Source organism: Python bivittatus, unplaced genomic scaffold (genome assembly GCF_059951505.1).
Source record: "Python bivittatus isolate LINGU-HERP-01145 unplaced genomic scaffold, Pbiv_v1 ctg000410_np1212, whole genome shotgun sequence".
NCBI classification, from domain to species: Eukaryota; Metazoa; Chordata; class Lepidosauria; order Squamata; family Pythonidae; genus Python; species Python bivittatus.
Window position 1 is genome coordinate 13,215,736 of NW_028277067.1, and position 20,257 is coordinate 13,235,992.

At 40.0% G+C, this 20,257-nt stretch overlaps 1 protein-coding gene across 1 annotated transcript; it reads right to left on the reverse strand.

Moving 5' to 3' along the window:
- Positions 1 to 1,709: 1,709 nt before the first annotated feature.
- Positions 1,710 to 11,127, reverse strand: MEOX1 (mesenchyme homeobox 1). The gene is made up of 3 exons (XM_007428571.3): positions 10,459 to 11,127; positions 5,418 to 5,614; positions 1,710 to 3,339 (listed from the first exon to the last, which is right to left on the reverse strand). The coding sequence occupies exons 1-3, from the start codon at positions 10,898 to 10,900 to the stop codon at positions 3,220 to 3,222; spliced, it is 759 nt and encodes a 252-aa protein (XP_007428633.1). The 5' UTR covers positions 10,901 to 11,127; the 3' UTR covers positions 1,710 to 3,219.
- Between the last annotated feature and the right edge of the window lie 9,130 nt (positions 11,128 to 20,257).

Genomic DNA, 20,257 nt, shown 5'->3' on the forward strand with positions numbered 1-20,257 from the left:
AATCTTAAAGAAAGCTTTGTTCTACTCATACCCCCACGCTCTGCAAAATATGGACCCCAATGAATGAACTACAGAATTCCTACCAGGGATATCTTAAAAATTTCCCTACACAATATGCTTTTAAAAACCCAAATTTGTAGCTTATAGCAAAATATTTCCGCTCTTCTTCTTCTTCTCTTCTTCCATTTTTCTTTCCTCTTCTTTGTTTGGGAACCTTAGTTACAGCCCAACTTGCAGTTATATTTTCCACTAGGAGCTATCCGTGGTGCTGCAAACACTAACCTGTCCTATTGGTTGTTCAAGCCAGAATTTTCCTTCAGCAAAAGGAAAAAGAGCCGGATTATTTGCATTTTAATTCCCTCCAGTACTCCTACTACTACTTTTTTTTTTGTTTAAAAATTAAAAACTGGGGTCAAGGGGCTTGAAAAGCCTTTTCTTATTTTTTCTTTGATTTTGGCAAAAATCCAAGGAGCCCTCCTTGCCACAGGGCACACTTGCATTAACATTTTCAACCTGATAGATCTCTGTACGGTTTGTAATAGATCAACAAGGGTTTCTTACATCTAATTGACTAACAATACAACTAAACAAAATTCACTACCCACAGTTGGTTCTGATTCTAATCACAAATTACTGGATGGAGCATGTTCACAGAACATTTTAATACTTTGCAGATATTTACCTGCTTAAGTATCTGTGGCTCCAGTTTGTAATCTTCATGGTTCTGGACAAACTGTTGGACATACTTAGATTGGAAGCTTGGGAAGTCTGTTCTCAACAACAACAAAGTTGATTCATAGCCCATGTCTGTTGGTTGGATGTGAGAGGGAAAGACTACTTGCTGAAGAGAAACAGAAATTGGACTCACATAGTATGCTTAATTAGGTTACTTAGACTTGATACATTAAACTTTAAAACTTGGGTAGTGTTTGTGTGGCCTGTTTATCTTATGATCCACTGTATTATATGAACTTAGAAAATGAGTGAATTCATCAAGCAAGTTGAGATGTGCTACTCCATCTGAAATATTGTACAACTGAACAACCTGGTCATTTCTGGATTGAGATTGGAACCCCTGCAATCACCACCCAAAGTAACTTGTGTTTACTTTAAGGTTGCTTACTCTAATTCAGCTAGTGTGTCATTCGAATCTAGAAAGAAGAGTTAAGTACTACTAAGTACTTCCTGGAAGTAACAACAGATCCAATTGCCTGAACTGCCCAAACAGGGCCAGAGACCTAGAGCCTGCCATTCCTGGTAACACCATCCGCTTGTGAGAGATACGGCAGACTATTTTCTCAGGAGGATGGTAGGCACTTTATTAATGGAAAAGATGCAGAGATGTTTTTGGAATAACAGATCATTCTGACCTGTTGCCACACCAACTAAAAATGGTATAGTCTGGGTCCAAACAGGTACAGACGAAAATTGTTTTGTGGAAAGAGAGACATATAGGTCAAGGCAAAAACAAAAAACAACTGAGCTGGAGGTGAAAGCCTACAGCACTTGAGCTTTTAATTTAGAATATCTTTCAACATCTTTTACAATTGATCCAAATTCCTTGGACTTATGGGAGCTATAGTTCAGTAACCCGATTGGTCTTATGTATCTATGTGATTACCTGCTTTTACAGAGATTAGCTGCCCTCAAAGAAGTCCATTGTAGGCTGTTCTGGAAGAGGATTATTTTAAACCCCCCCCCCCCACACACACACACACACAAAGAATGTGTTAATATGAAGGACTGTCTGCAAGGGAGAAATACAGCTGCTGATCTCTGCAGGAAATATGAGGAACATAACTTTGTTTGGAGAATTAAAGCTACTACTTCATATCCAGCTTCCACGTATGTGAAAATAAGTGTAACAAAAGTATCACACTGCTAATGGCTTCTTTCCAAAATAACTGAACTGAAACGCCTCACTGCTCTGAGGTGGGGCACATGCACGCTAATATTCTGTACAATGTTTTCATTTTTATTTTAGAATTTCTATTACACACAAATATTTAGCTTTCTCACAGAGCACATCCAGGATCTACTCACGTAAGAAAGGATACATATGAACATTAGCACTCTTTATGTGGGGCAGCTGGGGTGGAGCATGCTACAGTATAATGGACCAATTACTGACTCTATATAAGGCAAATTCATAAACTCACAGAACATAAATCATATAGGCTATTCATTTGGGGGGCAAGCAACATTATGTAAAACACACAAAGACATAAATTAAGTAAAAAAATAGGGTTTAATCATGGGTTGGTTGACTAATCCACAATTAGCCTCAAGACTGTTATTATGGCTGTTCTAATAAAAGTAGCTTTAGATCTACATGGCATCTGTTTCTTAGTCTGGTCTATCCTATAGGGCTGACATCAGCCTTGCAAGTGTCAATGCACTTCTCTTCCTCCCTCTTTTATCTTCATGTGAATGGGGGAGGGGGTTTTCTGAGGCATTTCCAGAAACCACTTTCTTGGTCTGGGCTCAAGCCCCATTAATCTAATTGTTGCCTTGGGAACAGATCTTCCCTCTGTCCTTCAAGGCCATCCTCTATAATCACTACAAATACAAAGCAAAAACAATGTTTACAGAGGCTTCTTCTGAGGATTGAATTGTGAGAGTAGTGAATTTCACAACTTCAATGATAAGATGATATATCCGTGCCATCTTCCCCCAAACCTTCATGCCTCAGGTAGGTTGTCCATTTTTTGATTTTGCCATTAAAAGCACAGCATGTATGCTTATCAAACTGACTGAAGGAAGCATTTGTTTTCAAGTGGAAACCTTCTCCAGAGATGAGCTCTGTAAGAGTTCCTTTATGAGACCACAGGAGGCTAACCAAACAACATGTGCGAACAGCAGGGTTGCTGCTTCAAAGTTGCAACAACATTGCTTTAAGAATGAAAACCTGGGCAGTAGATTGAACTGAACATAGTTTCCAACTCAGCTTCTTTGTGCTAAAAAGGTCATTGATTTCAACCACAGAATTGCTGGGAATCTATCTTTGCACAGTTCTGGTCCTTTTTCCTCCTTGGTGGCTTACTTTCTCAGAGAGAGAGAGAGAGTAGAGGAATCCATCTTCCTGGGAAGCACCACTGGCTCTATTTCCTGCCTCCAATGTCAAAGTAATGAGATAAATCTTAGGGGGGATTCCCACTTAATAGTGGTATCCCCAATATTCCTACAAGGTTGATAGAGATCAGTTTATTAGAGAAGGGGCTATTCTGAACTTGGGGAAGGAGCAGAGTCCATGTCTTCCATGTGGTCCTGGGGTGACACAGGCTGTCCGCCTTTCACACGTTTCCATTTCATCCTGCGGTTCTGAAACCATACTTTAACCTGCATAAGAAACAGGACAGCACTTCTGATGAGTTTATGCAATCTGCACATAATGGCATGTTCAAGCTGAGATAACTGTGATGGGTTTTTGGGACGTTTTTCTGTTCTGAGTCAATGGCTTTAGGTTGTGAAAAGAACAGCTGAACCCTTGCCTTCCCCTACAGAGGGTGGGGGAAGACTTACTGGCTATGCTGTATTTGCAGTGGTTTATTTAATGAACCCCATAGAAAAGGCTAAGTAAGACAAAGCACAAAAAAAACACTTTGTGAACTAGACTGTGACTGGGTTCATACATTGTGCTAAGCCATACCCAGTAATGTTGTGGGTTTGGTTTTGTTGTTAGTGTATAGTGCGAACCCAATCATTGCAGTTTATTAAAACCATGGTTAAAGCAAACTATGGCTTCCAACAATTGAGAATCCAGCCATTGGGTCTTCAGTTAGTCTCCTCCTATCACTAGAGCCTTGCAAATTTAAAAGATAGCAGCGCGCTGCATGTTCTTGAAAACTTTGAATTAGCCACCCGCCTTCTCCAACTTGGTAATCTCCATATGTTTGAATCGTAACTCCTATAATTCTCAGACCCACTGATCAGAGGGATGGAGTTGTACTTTAATATATCTGAGGGGTACCAAGTTGGGATATATTTCTAACTTATCACAATACCTAGAGAAATACTGGATCAGGAGAACAGTGACTACAAACAAGGCCAAAAGAGCTGGAATGAACCACAGCCCTGCCCGGGCACTTAAGCCTGATACTGCCAAATCCCAGAACCCTTTTGCCTTTGCCCTTCCTGGCACTCAGATGCTCAGGCACAAGGCTTCAGCTGTGTTCATTCAGTACAAGAAATCCTGACCAGACTTCCAGGAAATAAGGGTTAAATTCTCCCCTCTCTAAGCCTACCTTCCTGAGCAAAATTCTAGATGTGCTCCTTGATAGCTTAGAACATCAGTCACCACCTTTCCCACATCATCTCTGGCTTCTGTTCTCAATAAAGGAAAAGATGCCGCCTTTGCAACATCCCTGCTGCTTCAGTAGAGAAGACCTGTAGCAGCTGTCTTTCCTGACACGCCATTTCATTACAGTATCCCAGACTGCAGTAATTCAACTAGTTTTTCAGTAAGCATTAATAGCAAATGATTGCCAAAGCCTGCACTCTAGCAGCAGCCAGCAAAAAGCTGCCAGAACAAGCAGGTATAACTTTGGAAGGAATTCTGTGGAAATGGCTTGGCAAATTCCAGATGCATTCTTCTGAGACATTTGTTTACAAGACAGAGCTTACGGATCCCCATTGCACTTGGCCTTACACATCCCATTCAGTTGTGAAGTTGGTTGCTTTTGGATTAGCAGAAGGTGTAAGCCAGACACTAGTCTATGGCTTAGTGCTCTGTGTAAATCAGGCCAGGGTGATTTATGCAAATTATGGTTAAAACAAGCCATGTTTAATGTGATGTGGAAACCCAATCTTAACAAGTTGTGCTTACCCTTGAACTCAGCTTCAAGGGGCAACTCGGTTAATCTCAGTTAACTCTCAAGAGCAAGACAGACTTTGCAAAGAGAGCATCTCAGAGTCAACACCTGGTGGCTTCAAAAATCAGCTAGCCTTGCCTTGGGCATTGGGGCTTATGGCAATTGTAGTTTAAAATATCTGGTGCACCGTTGCCTCTCCCCTTTAAGATAGCTTCCATCTCTATAAGGCTGAGTTAATTCAGTATGCTACCTGTATTTGCATTACATTCTGACATAAAACAGCCCTATGAAATTAGGACCAGGGACATCTAAATTCAAATCCACACTCAGACATATAGAGTTATATATGGAATTTAGCTCACAAGTCCGATATTGTAAGAATCTAGCCCAAGCCAGTACTGATAGAAGGAGGGTGTGCTGGTATTATCATCATTATTTGGAACTGGATGGCCTGCTTTCCCCCTTTAAAAAATTGGGATACTTGAGAGGGTTATAAATGAGCAGGCTTTGAACATTCCCACCCTTCTTCCTCTTCTCTCTAGGCACTGTTGCCAAGCAGGAGGAGATGTGCTTCAGGCAGAGGCAGACCAAGTAGAAAAGCTTCACCTGTCTTTCTGTCAAGTCCAGGTTCACCGCGATCTCGTATCTCCGGAGCCTCGTCAGGTAATTGTGGTGGGCAAATTCCACCTCTAGCTCCCGCAGCTGGTCCTTGGTAAACGCTGTGCGCTCCTTCCGTGCTCTGGAGCTGTTGGCTGCCTTCTTTGAGGTGGCTGTGGGGCTTCCACTGCCTGCGTCCTGGCTTTCTACAAAAAGGAGAGAGACATTTCTCATTAAATCAGGACAGCACACAAACCAACCCCCCCCCCCGACTCTTAGGCTCGATAGTTGGCGGCTCAGTCCATTGGGTGAACCCAGAACACTGGATGAATCAACAAATGGTGGCTTAGTTAAACCAGTGGCTGGCATGTTGTGTGAACACAGCCCAAGGCTGGGAAAAAGAAGAGAGGAAAAGATCCAAAGAATCCTAAGTTGTTGCTGCAGTACACAAATGATAAAAGCTACCAAATAAATTATACACACACTACAATTCTGTTTGCTGCAAGCAGAAAATATGAGCCAGGCAAATGTACCACTGCAAGGTTTCTATGGAACGTAACACTCCAGATGCTTCAAGCGATCCAATTAAATGATATGTGGCAGAGGAAATAAGAAGGGGTCAGGCGGATCCTGGAAAGCACCAGTCTTTCACTTTGAAACAGACAAGCAAAAACCCCGATGGATGCTTAGGTGTCTTGTTAGTGTTACTGCAAATGATGAAAAAGATGCTTCCTATTCATCATGCATTTATACCAGGGCAGCAGCCTACAAAAACAGAGAGCAGCTGGTAACAATGCAATGAAAATCTGGTACCAGCTGAAGGGAAAATGTACATGAGCTTTAAAGCAAATAAGCCCAAAAATATACAGAGAAAAAGACATATGCTTCCTGCACACATTTGCCAACTTCATCTAAGTCTGAAATGTTTTTAAACGTTAGTGGAACTGCAGCTGGCTTTTTAAAGCCAAAAGGTGGGCTAAAAAAATATTTTATCAACGCTGAGTTTAATCATTGCTTTTGACTCCCTTTATCTGACTTTAAGCTATCCAGAAAAAGGTTCCTTGGGCATTACTGGACATTGACTAATTCTAGCCTTAATTACATTTTAAATAATCTGTAATCACAAACTGTGATTATTAAAGAATAGTGGCTGACTTAACTTTCTAATCCCTGGGTAGCAAAGCCAATCTGCACACGGGGGAGGAGAGAATCTGGATGAGTCCAGAAGTCAGAACAGAACCTGACACAGATGTTTAGCTCTGACCACCAACTCTAACAAAATGCAGGACCTTGACATGAGGTGGGATTTCTGTCTAGAAGAGAGCAACTCATCAAACCTCAAATGATTTAGGTCTCATGTGGTAGCTCCTGGATTTTTGGTTTGTGATGTGAGTCTGCATTAAATAACCCCATCACTTTAGCTATCTAGCCCTCCCCCATGACACGTTTTTGTCCTGGAAGATGAATAAAATGTAAGAACAAGGGAAGTTAGTTGCTTGACATAAAATTCAACTTGAGTATCCTTGGTTGATCTCCCATGTTACCCACCCCTGAGCAAAAATCAGATTACTGTGGTTTTTAAGCATTCACTTAAAAGACTATATTCTACCCTTCCAGGGTTTATGCACACTCAGAACAGGCAACATTAAAAAATATAAACCTCATTAATATTACAAAGAATTGCAAAAGTAGGGATAGGATAAGCAGACAAGGGTAATAAGTAAAATTTACACTTCCTGTGGAACCAATGTACTCCTAAATAAGGTCTTAATCAGTTGACAAACTACCATGAGTGTGTGCTGACTTGGCTTCCAGAGACCATGACTTTTAGAATTCAAGTGCGGCTAGCTAAAAGTTATTACCAGAACTTTGTATGTGAATCAGTCCCCATTTTACCATACCTCAATAAATGAAGATGGGCTATATGTCAGAGCTTTAAGGTATGGATAAAATGGGGACTGATTTAATACATCAGCAGATGGCCACCCATTCCAACCAGGATTCTGCGCTCTCTTAGCCAGATCTACCCAAGCTTCTCTATTTTGACTGGCAGCAACTTCTCATGCAGAAACTATTGCTATTGCTCACTACATGGATATTTTTTAATTGGTGCTACAAGAACTGCACCCAGAGGCTTCTGTCTGCTAAAAAGATACTCTCTCACTAAGCTCTGACTACTCATTTAACTTTGGCTGGCCTTGACCTACCCACTGGTGATGTGCGAGTTAGGGTTGTGCAGTCTTTGGATTCAAAGACAAAAAAAGCCCTTAAACCAAACATGTATTTTTCCAGGGCAGCTGTGAATCCCCTCTTGAAAGGTCTGCAGTCTCTCTGGTTTTCCACACCTCCATTAAATTCCAAGGGAAGATATCACAAGGGAACTTCTCACAGTGATTTGTTTTTCCAGTTCAGGAAGTGTGGGTAACCAGGGAGATTTCAGAGGGATGGAAAGATATACAACATAAAGCATCATCATCAGTTGCGGCCTCTGTGGCTTTCAACAACAAAATAAGTTAAACCAACCCCGCACTACCAACAACAGAAATTTGAAAGAAATTCTCAAGAACACTTCCTGAAAAGATGGGGGTGGGGAGTATTTTTCTCAGAGAAAGAAAAGTTCTGAAAAAATGCAAAGTAGATGTCAGCACAAAATTACAGAAGAACTTGAACATCCACTTTCTCCAGGTAGTCCAAACTGCACTCTCGCCCCCTTCGCCCTTCCACTAATAAGAGTCTAGGAGAATCTTCAAACTTGCATATCTGAGACTTCAACTGTTCATGAGAAAATATATGTGTGCAATATACTATACAGTATATGGGGGTATATATGTGCCCGTGTACGTGTGTGTAGATCACAAGGAAAGACACAGCTGCTTTAAAGAGTTGCAGATCATTAAATAACTCCCTCAGCTCCAAAGCACCATTCCAGAATAGAATCCAAAGCACTGCATGGATGGGTGGGTGGGTGGGTGGAAGGAAGGAAATCAATGATCAGTATCAGCAGGAATGTATTTTTGGTGCTGGATCTTAACTCCACAAAATGTGTAATCCAACAGACAAGAATGACTCAGTTATACTCTGAATACCTTCACACCACTGAGTAGCCACCACATCTGGAACAGGGCAAGACCTAATTTCAGATTCATGTGTAAGCCACAATACATTCTCTCCCCCCACCCCTCGCTTTTAGCCAAATGCTTTGAAATCAGAGTTGCCAAACTGTGAGCTAGAAATACTGTAATTCCACTCATGGTTAAGATGGCTTCTACCACTTTATTATTCCATTGATCTCACTGCCATCCTCTTCCTCCACCTGCTGTAACAAGCTCATTTCATGTGTATAAATAAGGGAAGTAATTGAAAAATGGGGCATTATTATATATTTATTTGATTTATACCACACCTTTCTACTCAGGTGATCTTACTCTGGCAGTAGAAGACAAACTGGCATTATCTCAAAGTCTTCTCTTTAAAGAGTTGCTATACAATATCTCCAGATTGCAAACTGGTAACCTTATCTGGAATTACTACATCCTGGAAATAACCACATTTCAAAGAGGAATCAAATATGCTCTTATTTTAAATAAATCCAACTTCCACTTTTCTCTCTTTCCACTTTCCACTTTTCTCTACTTTCCACTTTGTAGAGTGGTCAAGTTCGGATATTTGGAGTCCCAGGTATCATTCAATGAAATTCCAAAGATGTTTATGCAGTACGGCCACCATTCCAAAGTGAAAGAGGAGTCTCATTTCTGTAGAAACGTGTTTCCCCTGGGATCTTAACACATACATGGCAACTTCTGGCCCTCCAAATGTTGTTGAAATCCTTTTTCCATCTCCCTGTTTGTTGGCCATAAGTGGGGGTGGTTGGATACTGGAGACTGACAGCACTGGGAAGATTACATGTTGTTCTTCCCTATTCTAGAATAACAATTTCCAAGATTATTTTGAGAGCATCAAAAGGGCCTAATCTCTTCAATATAATTGCTAGATTTACACTGCACACTAAATAGGTTCAAGTGGGGTTGAGTAGTGAGTTTAAAGTATTAACTTTAAACAATAATATAGTTTATTTGTTTAGGCATTGCATGTTGTGCATGACATGCAAAGGTAGCAATTATGTTTCGTTAATCCCAGTTTAGGGTTTAACGTGTGTGAAATTAGCCCATTGTTGGGTTCATAAAACACACTAACCCTGAAAACTGCATTATATCTTAAACACCAAATTGAATAAAATCCATATTAAGAACAGCCCAAAACAACACGGTCACATTATCTCATAAGTCAATTCTCTCAGGAGGCTCTGCTCCATTTCCAATGAATTTAGCTAGGATGTAAGAGGGTCAAGTGATGCTATCTTGGCTGTGGAAATCCACCCTCCTTCCCTGAGACCCAGTCAGCTCCTCTCATTATTGACATTTAGATATTCACAAATTGATTTTTCCATGCATTGTTGGATTCAAGTATTGTCTTAAATCAGAATGTAGTTAGCCTGGATTTTTCTTAATATGCTGTGTATGTAAGCCATTGTTTCTTGTGCTATGCTCTCCAGAGCAACAAACCCACCCAACTATAGTGTATTCAACAAACCATGGCTAAAGAAATCCTAGTTAAGCATGAGGCATGAACCCAGTTATATTATCAGTGAATCTCTCACAGCTTCATCTCTGCTCTTTCCTGTGACATTTGTTTTTTTATAATTATATAATTGAATATATAATTGAAAATAATTGATCTTATTTCTTCTGAAGGCCTACATGACTGTGTTCACACAACACACTAGCAGCTGTACCTGCACAACATGCAAATCTGACAGATTTAGTGTTCGTTATCTTTTTTCTGGCTTGCAAATTCAGCCCATTTGGTTATGATGTAATGGATTGGGCAAATCCAGAAAATGAGTTAATTCAGAAATTCGATTCAGGATCTGATATAAATGCACCCAGTTTATCTCGTAGCTAGAACAGAGAAGGGCTTGGAGAATCTCCGCAGTTAAAGACGGCATGAAGACCAAGCCGAGCTGCGCGCATCTTCCTTATGGACCACCTACCTTCGTTTCCCCTTCTCCGACGGGCTGTTTTATTCCCAGCGTCGCCTGCCACGGTCCCTGTCAAGAGGTCATTTTCGCTGGTATCCCCCACGCTGGGGCTGCCCCCCTCCAGCCCCCCTGACCCCAAAGCCAACTCCGCCGACAGCATCCGCCTGCTCTCGGAGGCCGCCAAATGCCAGGCGGGCTGCTGGAAGGAAGCGCCACGTTCCTCGAAAGCGCGTTCGGCGCGAGGGAGGCTCTGGGGGGCCGTGGCCAGGCAGGAGGCCGAGAAGTCCGCGTAAAGCCCCAAGTCTGGTTTCTGGTGGAGCGCAAAGGGGGCTTGAGGGTAGCGGGGCGGCTCGGCGGGTCCTCGGCCCTCGACGTGGGGGCGGCGCAGGCATCCCCAGAGCGCGGAGGGAGGGTGAGGATTCCTCATGCAGCTACTGGCGACAGGTGGATCCATGGAGCCCCGCGGGGAGCTTCGGGATGAAAGCGTCGGAGAGCAAGGAGTTCGGGCGGAAAGTAAGCGCCGAGAGGCGAAAGCGCCGCGGCCTGCTGCTTTCAATAGGTCGTGGGTCGAGTCGCTTGGGAAGCCTGGCGAAAGTCTCCCTTAATTTCCGCGGGAGAACGCCCCTTCCTTCCCAGGCCGGGCGCTCGCTTGCTGTGGAACAGCAGAGCCCAGAAAACACTTTTAAAGACTTTGCTGGGGTGTGAGTAACAAGTTTAGGAAGAGAAATGTGAAAGAGGGAGGGCTTAACCCGCATCCCCAGCCTCTCCAACCAAAGCCAAGTATGCAGCGATTAATCACCCGAAACCTTAGAGGCGCATCTAATGGGAAATGCAGATGGAGACTTTTAAAGAAACATTGTACTTTAAAAAAAAAAAAACCTGGGGGAGAGGGAATGTAACGCGCGCACAAAGAGGGTTTAATATTTCCTTCTCACATTGAGGTTATTTTTATTACAGTTGAAAAAGAACACACGTTTGCGATTTGAAAAGGGGGGGAAAAAAGTAACATTCTGCACCAGGACCCAGAAGCCTGCCAAAAGGGCACCAAGGGAACAATATAAAATGAAGAGATCCGGGGTAGAGAGACTGCGGACAAGATGAAAGAAACCGGGAGTAAAGAGGAGGTGAGGGAGAGACTTAAATTTAAGGGCTGATTGTAAAAGTTGGAAGCTTTCATCTGCACAGGGTAAAATATCTGGTGCAAAGACCTTAGGAGTGGGGTGGCCTGATCAATGCTGGAAGAGAACTCTTCAGTCATTTCATAAACCAGTTTGGTCTCTACAGGACCTCAGAACCTTTGGTTAAAGGGGTTGTATTTCCTGATAGGTGGTTTTTGCAACCCAATAGGATGTACTGTCACTTTCTCAGAATCTTTCAGCAGTAATAGGTTAATGCCATCTGAATATAATGCGTAATTTGTGTACCCTTACAATGACAGTATTACACATTTGGATGAACATGATTTATTTCCATTTTTAAATTGTCTTTGAACTTTTGCACATCTGTGCTGAAGTGCCCCATGAAAACTAGGAATAGGTGAACCTCTCCGTTTGTTTGCCAGGCATTAGACTCCTTTTATCCCATTTTTGTAGCACTTAACAAAAGCGAATGAATACATTTTGCATGCGTTTCTTTATAAACACATTTTTACATCCCCTGCACTAGTGTACATACCTTTTGCAATTTCCGCTATCATGGCGCATGTGGTTTCCATTAACGTGTACATTTTTGTAGGCACTTTTGTTTATTCTAAGCAGTTTAATGAGAGGGTTTTTTAGCACTGTAAATTGCATAGGAAAAATATGAATGTAGATTTCAACATGCAAGTATGTTTTTCCTCCATTTATAATGAAATTATGGCATGTGCTATAGCATGCTATTCAATATAATACATAGCGCCATATTCTTCTCAGAGTAGCTATTATCATGTATCCTGGGTTTACAGCATCTGAGCCTGTACAAAATGAAGAAGTTTGGATATTTAACTCCATGGGACACATACATGCACAAGTAAATCATAATTCATCCCTGTTTGAATTATGAAAAATAGTAATGTTCATTGGAACAAAGTCAGAGCTTCTTATGAAAATGAGAATTCTGAACCTTCTACTTTTGACTTAAAAGCTTCCAGGGCATCATTATCTCTAAATATTTCTTTCACAGCAGCATTTAATTTCCATAATGATGACAAAGACAGCCACTAAAGTGGGTACAGAAATCAATTTATTACTTTGTAAAGTATTGTGAGACTGGTGGTTTTTATTGTCTTTTGGAAGCATATTAACAATCAATATCTTTGCCTAAGTTCACAGATCAGTTAGATTGAGAGGGTGCTGAATTCTAAAATATTAAGGAGTAACTAATGCATTTTTAGAGCAAATACAATTTCAAGCATTAGGCTACTGGGTTTAGGGTTTGGTTTTGTTTTTTGCAGGGGGAGTGGGTCCCTACAGACTTAGAGCTTTTTGGTTCATATTTCCCTCATTTACCAATATAGATCCCTTTGTCCAAAACAGTCCTCTATTCAAAGGGCTGTTCAGTCCATATTCAGTTTAAGGGGAAAGAACCCTAACAAGAGAACAGGGACCTTTATGGATAATTTCAAATTCCTGGTCTTCTCCTTTCTGGTGGCTCTTTATCTTAAACTGGATTTGGACTTGACATTTCTTCAAAGTTGTTTTTAATGTGACCTCCTCTTTTTTAATAATTTTATTTTGGGAGGTGAACTGTTAAAACCAAAATATAATAAACAGAAGAAACAACAATACAAAAGTGATAACACAGTTAAAAAAGAAATGCATAAAAGTTATTAAAGTGAACTAAAGCTGAAGGAGAAAAAGGGAATCCATATAATACTAATATAGAATTTGCATAATGTAACATTAGATCTAGACCATCTAGAAACATACTTCACCATCTATCTGTTTTTACAATATAAAGGCACTTCAAAAATCAATAGGGGCTGTCAATTACTTTCTACCTACATAGAATAATTTGCCAAATCCCAAGCTTTATAGAGCCAGAATTCTTCATAAAATGTCATATTCCATATTTTGGTAGTATAATTCAACATCACATTTACAACTTTAACTGTTACCTTTTCCCCAGAGTTATAATGTACTGACTTGAACCCCCCCCCCCCTAAAAAAAGAGAGAGCCATGGATGGACATGTCCAAATCGTGAATCAGAGAGTCCTCAAATTTCTGGCACCACCAAGGACATTCCTTCAAACCAAGATGCCTTCAAACAGAAGACTGTCTTCTGAAAGTCATTCCATAGAAACCACTCCACTCCAACTATTTAACTAGCCTGGAATATGCTTTTTTTGCCTTGAAAGTCCTTGTACTTCATGCAAGATCAATTCTGGTTGCTCAGTAGGGAGTATTTTATATATGCTCAGATGCGCTGTTTTTCACACACAAGAGCTCAGTTTGTTACCCCTCCTCCCCTTCAAATGTACTATAGTCTCTTGAGTATTCTACATCCCCTTATTTCAGGTAGTAATAAGTCACCATGGCTGGGATTTTTCTGACTGGCACACAAGTCACAGTGGTGCAATGATTGTGAAGTATTTTCCTAGGACTTTAGAGATCAGAAGCTCTGCCACTTACCCTAACCTACCTCTCAGAGTTGTTGTAAGGGTAAATAGAAGACACCAAATGTTGCCCTGAGTTTCTTGGAAGAAAAATGGAATTGCAGTATAATGAATTATGTAGATCTTTTTCAGGGTATGTGACCTTATGAGCATTGAGCTTATATAGCCTGAGCACTTGACCATCCCATGCTCCATTCCATTATTCAATGCATCAACTTCAAATAAAGACCTGATTTCTAGGGTTGTTTGAAGGAATGGATTCAAAGTTTTGGTCTGAAGAGATGATTCAATTTAAGACATCAAATTGGCTGTTTTCAAAATATTGTAGAAATATATAAAGGCAATTTCAACCTTGTTCGGCGATACATTTTTATGTAGAATTGAATATCCCAGGGAATAGCAGATTACCCATAGATAGAGCAAGGCTGTTTGCAGCAAGGAATCTTTACGTATATGCAAATGCTTTCACGTGAGCTGGAATTCTTCACAACCCTCCCGGTGGCAAGCAGTCCTGTACTTCTGGAGTTCTTTAGTAACCTGGTCAGTACCACCGGTATTTGAGAAGTGTCATTATTACTGTATGCATAATACACATAATATGAAGAAATGGTTTTTATAGGCTCAACTTAGTACCTATCTGTAACTTTTTAAAGCTTCTGCATCTTTTTCTGGGATTGCTCAGCAATTTCTTTAAGAAAAATTGCTTTTCTTTAGAAAAGACACCATTGCTTTAAGGAGTTGCAGATGGTGCTACACTCACATCTCTGCACACCCCGAAGTACCTTTTTGTAATCAAATCCAAAATGCTGCACAGCCTAATATTAATAATAATATTATACTAATATAAAGTTAGTATCAGTTCTTAGTGACAGCATAGATGGATTTTCTCCATGATGGTCTGTCCTTAACCTGTTCTTTCAGGACTTCCAACAGTACACCCATCGCCAGTGTAACTGAGTCCATCCAGCTTGCTGCTGGTTATCCTCTTCTTCTCTTTCCTTCCAGTAGTATATACTATACATAATGTACATATAACACACTGTGTAAGAACATAAACAATTCTCAGTATTTTAAAAAAAATTACCAGTAGCTCACAATGAGTTATTCCAGAAGGAAGCTAATTTTGCAAATAAGCCAGGCCAGGAAACCTGTCAGAATCATAATATATGTTGTTTAGGTATGACTAACTTTTCTTTCTAATTGCTTTACAAAATCCATTTTTAATTCAATGAATGTTTGGGTAACTGTTTTATTGAACCTTTGGTCATGCCATTACTCAAACCAGAAACATTCAGGAAAGAATTCATAAACTTCTGAACTTACTTTTTTTGAAGAGCCCTCAGCTGAATACATAAATTGGGAAATAAAATACAAGATACCATACTGTTACTCTATTTCAGTAAAATAAGCCATCAGGAAATCCCAGGGCTGTATGCTAGACTGTGAAGTGGAAAAACATTCCAGAAAACGGCATTAGCAAGTCACTTCCATATTGTTCCCAAGGAAACTACATGGACATGTCCTTGAAATCACCAGAAGCCAGCTCTGATTGAAGGAAACTTCACCTTTCTAAGGAGAAATATCAATATTTTAAATAGCCATGTTCAGTATTTCTACCCAGAAAGTAATTCATATAAGTAAAGGTAATCTATGGAAATACTTTATTCATATAACTAAAAATGCAGACCCAATCTGAACAAAACAATTGTTAATTTAATTATTCGAGACACTTCATTGTTGCATCAATTTTTCAGCCAATCCTACATACCACTCTTTTAAATTCCAGTGGTCCAAAGAAGGATGTCTTTGCTTTTTTGAGTGTTTTGTAGTGATAACTCTGGCATTTAACATCAAACTTCTTCTTTTTTTTTTTTTTTTGGTCTATGTTGCAAACACTTTAAATTTGGGGAAATGGAAACAAACCTGCACCAGATAAATATGGTTGAATTTTAATGATTTGTGATAAATTACATGATGTTCAAGTGAACATGGCAAGACTGGGATGTAAATCTCAAAAGGTAATTTAAATAAAGCAAATTCGTCTGTTGGCATAGTCACCTGAATTCCTATCCTGTATTTACTCACTGTGTAAGAGGCATCCAGATGGCATGGTGGCCATTTCATTGCATTCCAGGCTCTTCCCCGTGTTTCTTTTGTCTGTTTTGTGGCAGAAACAAAAACGTGATAAAACACAACTGAAAAAATATCTTTCACACATGGAAAGGCAAAAAGCTGCTGAGTTTTTAACTCAGGTCTTTGGCGTTTAATTAAATACTTCCTGTCTAGAGGTCCAGTCTCTTTTATTGTTTTCTAATTATATTATCTGAAGGATTGATGATAAATTGCCCCTTGAGGAGCCTCCTCCAGTGGCCTCAATATCACATGGGATTTTAATTTCTGCCTTCCTCTCATTATTCCCCCCTTTTCTTAGAGTGAAACAGCTCTATTTTACTACTGCAGTGAAAGAAAAAAGAACTAAAGGAAACCAGGAATACAGCCTGTATCCTCTCTTTCCCTGTCTAGCACATGTAGAAGCTGATATTGGCACAAGAGAGGATATTTGGGGTGCTCCTAAGCAGCTATTCATAATTTATCCTCCAGCTAATGCTTATCAGGAAGCAATACAATATACTGAATACTTTACAGAAATATTATTTATTTATAAAGATTTCTATACTGCCCAACTCCCAAGACTCTGGGTGGTTTATTTAGGAATAAATATTCCACTGTTATATATATTTTTTTTTAAACTATGTGCAAACTTTTAAATTAAAACATAATTGAAGGATTTTAACCATGAAGAAAATGTCCACAAGAGAAGGCTGTGGTCCGAAATGTGTTAAGGTTGAAGTTGGCGAGGTGGGAACCAGTGAATCTCAGGGTAGACAGAACTGTTAAACTTTAATGTGGAGCAGATGTTTCCCAATCACTGGGTCTGGAAGAAAATTTTGTTTGATTGACTCAAAAAGGCAGGAGGAAGAGGACTAGAATTTAAACCCTACAGCAGACAGACATAGACATAGGTGCCCTGATTTCTGTGTACTGTAGCAGATAGATTTACCCATATGGCTTATGTCTTGTCTGCAATAAAACAACATATTTAGTAGTGTCACAACTGTCAATTTCTGCGGTAAGCAAATTCCTGATTATGGGATGAAGCAACTGGGAAATTGAGATTTATTATCAAGAAGTCTGAGAGCATTACCTTCTCCAACCTGGTGCCCTAGATGCATGGGACTAAAATTTCTCCAGCTATTGGCCATGTAACTCATCACATCTGGAGACTATCAATCTGAGGAAGGTTTCTGTGTATGTTTACATGGTGCTAGTTAAGTCATGGGGAACATGTGATCTTTCAGATGTTGCTGAATTATAATCTCTAGCAGCCTCAACTAGCATAGCCAATAAAGAGGAAACATGCAAGCTGTAATTCAACAACATCTAGAGGGCTACTAGTTCCAAGCGTTTGAACTCTGAGTGGACATATCTCAGCAAAGCTAAAGCTCTTGTGTGGAAGGAACCAATAATCTTTTTTACACAACAAACTAAGCCAGAATAGGCATCCCCTATCACTGGCCATGCTTGCTAGGGGTGCTGAGATATGTACTTCTGTAACATTTGGAGAGCCACATGTTGCCTATACCAGTATTAATGTGATTTGTTGTTTTTGATTAATGTGACATGTGAGCCCAGACAGTTATGGCTTATTCAATAATGTTTAAATAGTTCATAATCATGCTCATTTGTTCAATAATCTACATTTGATTGGTTCACATATCACCCATCAGCCATAATATATGTATATATGGTATATACAGACATACACACACAGAGGTAATGATATGATGATCTGGTTTACACAACACAAGCCATTATCTGCATTATCTGTAAACACATAAAGCAAGATACTTTATGGTTTAGTACAACTTTGTCTTGGTTCCAACTGCTATCCATGCTTAGAAAATCTGTTATTTTGACCTCTAGTTAGCAACCCTGCACTCAAATGTTTTCAGGGGTATTGGAAAATTATTGGGCAATAATATTCACATAATTGGTGAAGAAGGGAGTTGGGTTTGGTCATATAGTTATAATAAAACTCTAATAATTGTCTCCAAGGTCTTCAGCCACAATAAAACTTTTTTGATAACAAACTCAGGAAAGGTTGTTGGTGGAAAAAAAAATACTTTGCTCAATTTCCCAGCAACCTCTGACCTTTGGCAATCTTCAATCTGTAGCATGAGAGTCATCGTCCTGAGAAGAACCATCTTGGACTAAACTTGAAAATGAAAATAAATAAACCTGTTTTCCTTCTCCGCTGGGATGCTTAAACCAAATGGCTTCTGCCTCCCATTCACCAGCCAGTGAGAGTTGATTTATGAGGCCATGACTGTTGGGTCAACACAGGCTAGGAAAGAAGTTTGCAGGGAGGGGAACCAGGGCTGGGCAAGGAGCCAAGGCACAAACAAGAAATGGAAACATTGCCTGAACAAGCCTCACAGGCTAGAGCCCAGGGAGATAACAGGGCTGAAAAGAATCAGAACATCAATGGCTGGTTTCACACTTCACACCAAGCCAGAATGCAGCCTGTTCAATTTTCACTGAGCAAACAGAGTCATTGTATAAACCATGGTTGATGGGAAGGGAGTACAATTTGAGGCTCTAGGGCTGCATGTCCCCTGAAAACCTTGGGTATGGATCCAAAAGTTGTCTCCAGATTCTAATGTTTAATGTGATTGAAGAGAAAAAAAATATTAAATCCATAGGAAATAATTGTGTTACATATATTTGTCATTTTAATTAAATTTAGTTTTTGCCTGGCCACCACCTATTCTTTGTCCTAGACCCTTTGGTTTTTTGTAGTGACCTCCAACAAGCACTCAAGTCTAAATATGGGCTTGTTTCCCCACCACCACCAAATTGCACACCCCTGGTTTATAGCTTAGTGTTATATGTAAATTAACCTGCTATGGCTCATTCAACAAACTTCAACTTAGTATGGTGTGTGAATTCAGTTATCTGACCCAGAAGAAGGTAACCCGGTGTTCTCCAAATGTTTCATATTTCAACTTTCATCAGCCTCAGCAAACCTGGTTAACATCAAAGAGTCTGTGGGAACTCACCTGTGATCTAACCTTTATCCCTATGATTTACAGAAATGACGCTTCCCCAACCAACATATCCAGAGTTTAAGGAAGTTGTCAACTAACCAACAAAAATTACATCATGCTTCTCCTGTGACTATAAACCACTGAATCTGCCCATCTGGTCTAAACAACTAGAAAGGACCTGTTGTGAGTCTTACCCTACCCTGGTGAGGTACATGGTCTTCCTGCTTGTAGCTCCCATCCTATGGAACATACTCTCTCTAGAGGTATGCTTGGCCCTACCCTTTCTTGCATTTTGCAGAGCTTTAAAATGGTGCTTTTTCAGCACATCTCTGGCCTGACTGTGATTACTATTATAAGTATGCTTGTAATCATAGTTTGGTTTCTGAATTTTCTGTTTTTTTATATTGTTTTTTATTTTTAGTTTGTTTTGAACTGCCCAGAGTTCTTCAGGATTGGGGTGACCTACGAGTATTTTAAAATAAATAAAAATAAGTATCAAGAAGGAATGATTGCACTTATCTGCACATCAGCTGGATTCTCCATCACACTATGCCATAATGCGATTTATGAGGGTTCAGCTTAACATGATGTATGAACCCAGCCAATAAGGCTGATAATGCTAGAAATCCTTTTCTGGAAGTATATCCAGAAGGCATTAAAGTTAGAGAAGCAGAGATTTAATTACAAACTGAGAATGTGAAAAAAGTTTCTGATAAAGATAATAATTAAGCAAGCAAACCTTGATTCTTGCTACAGAACAAGGTAAACAACCTCTTCTCAACATATAAATTGGGAGGCAATATTTACCTTCTGACCCCAGTAACAGCAATCAATCTCACTCTGTGTATTTCACTTGATTAACTTCTCTGTATGGTTCTCCAGCGAAGAGTGACAGTACCACTGCCAGAGTCCACTGGAGATGGGTAGCTAATACATTTAAATAAATACATAAATAAATTTCTTAGCCTTATGGGTGCTCAAAAAAAAAAAAACCTACAGTGGTTAAATTCACATAGGCTGAGCCATAGTTTTATTTAACCACAGTTTACCAACTAAATCAAAATGGGGCGGTTCACATTAGACTTCGACCAAACTAAGCAAGCCCCA

What these genes read in the sequence shown, in the direction of transcription:
- MEOX1 (XM_007428571.3), bottom strand. Translation starts at nt 10,900, where the DNA reads ATGGATCCACCTGTCGCCAGTAGCTGCATGAGGAATCCTCACCCTCCC. An exon ending in TCGGAGAAGGGGAAACGAAG is followed by an intron (nt 5,615 to 10,458) that starts GTAGGTGGTCCA and finishes TCCTTTTTGTAG; the next exon opens with AAAGCCAGGACGCAGGCAGT. An exon ending in TGGACTTGACAGAAAGACAG is followed by an intron (nt 3,340 to 5,417) that starts GTGAAGCTTTTC and finishes TTTCTTATGCAG; the next exon opens with GTTAAAGTATGGTTTCAGAA.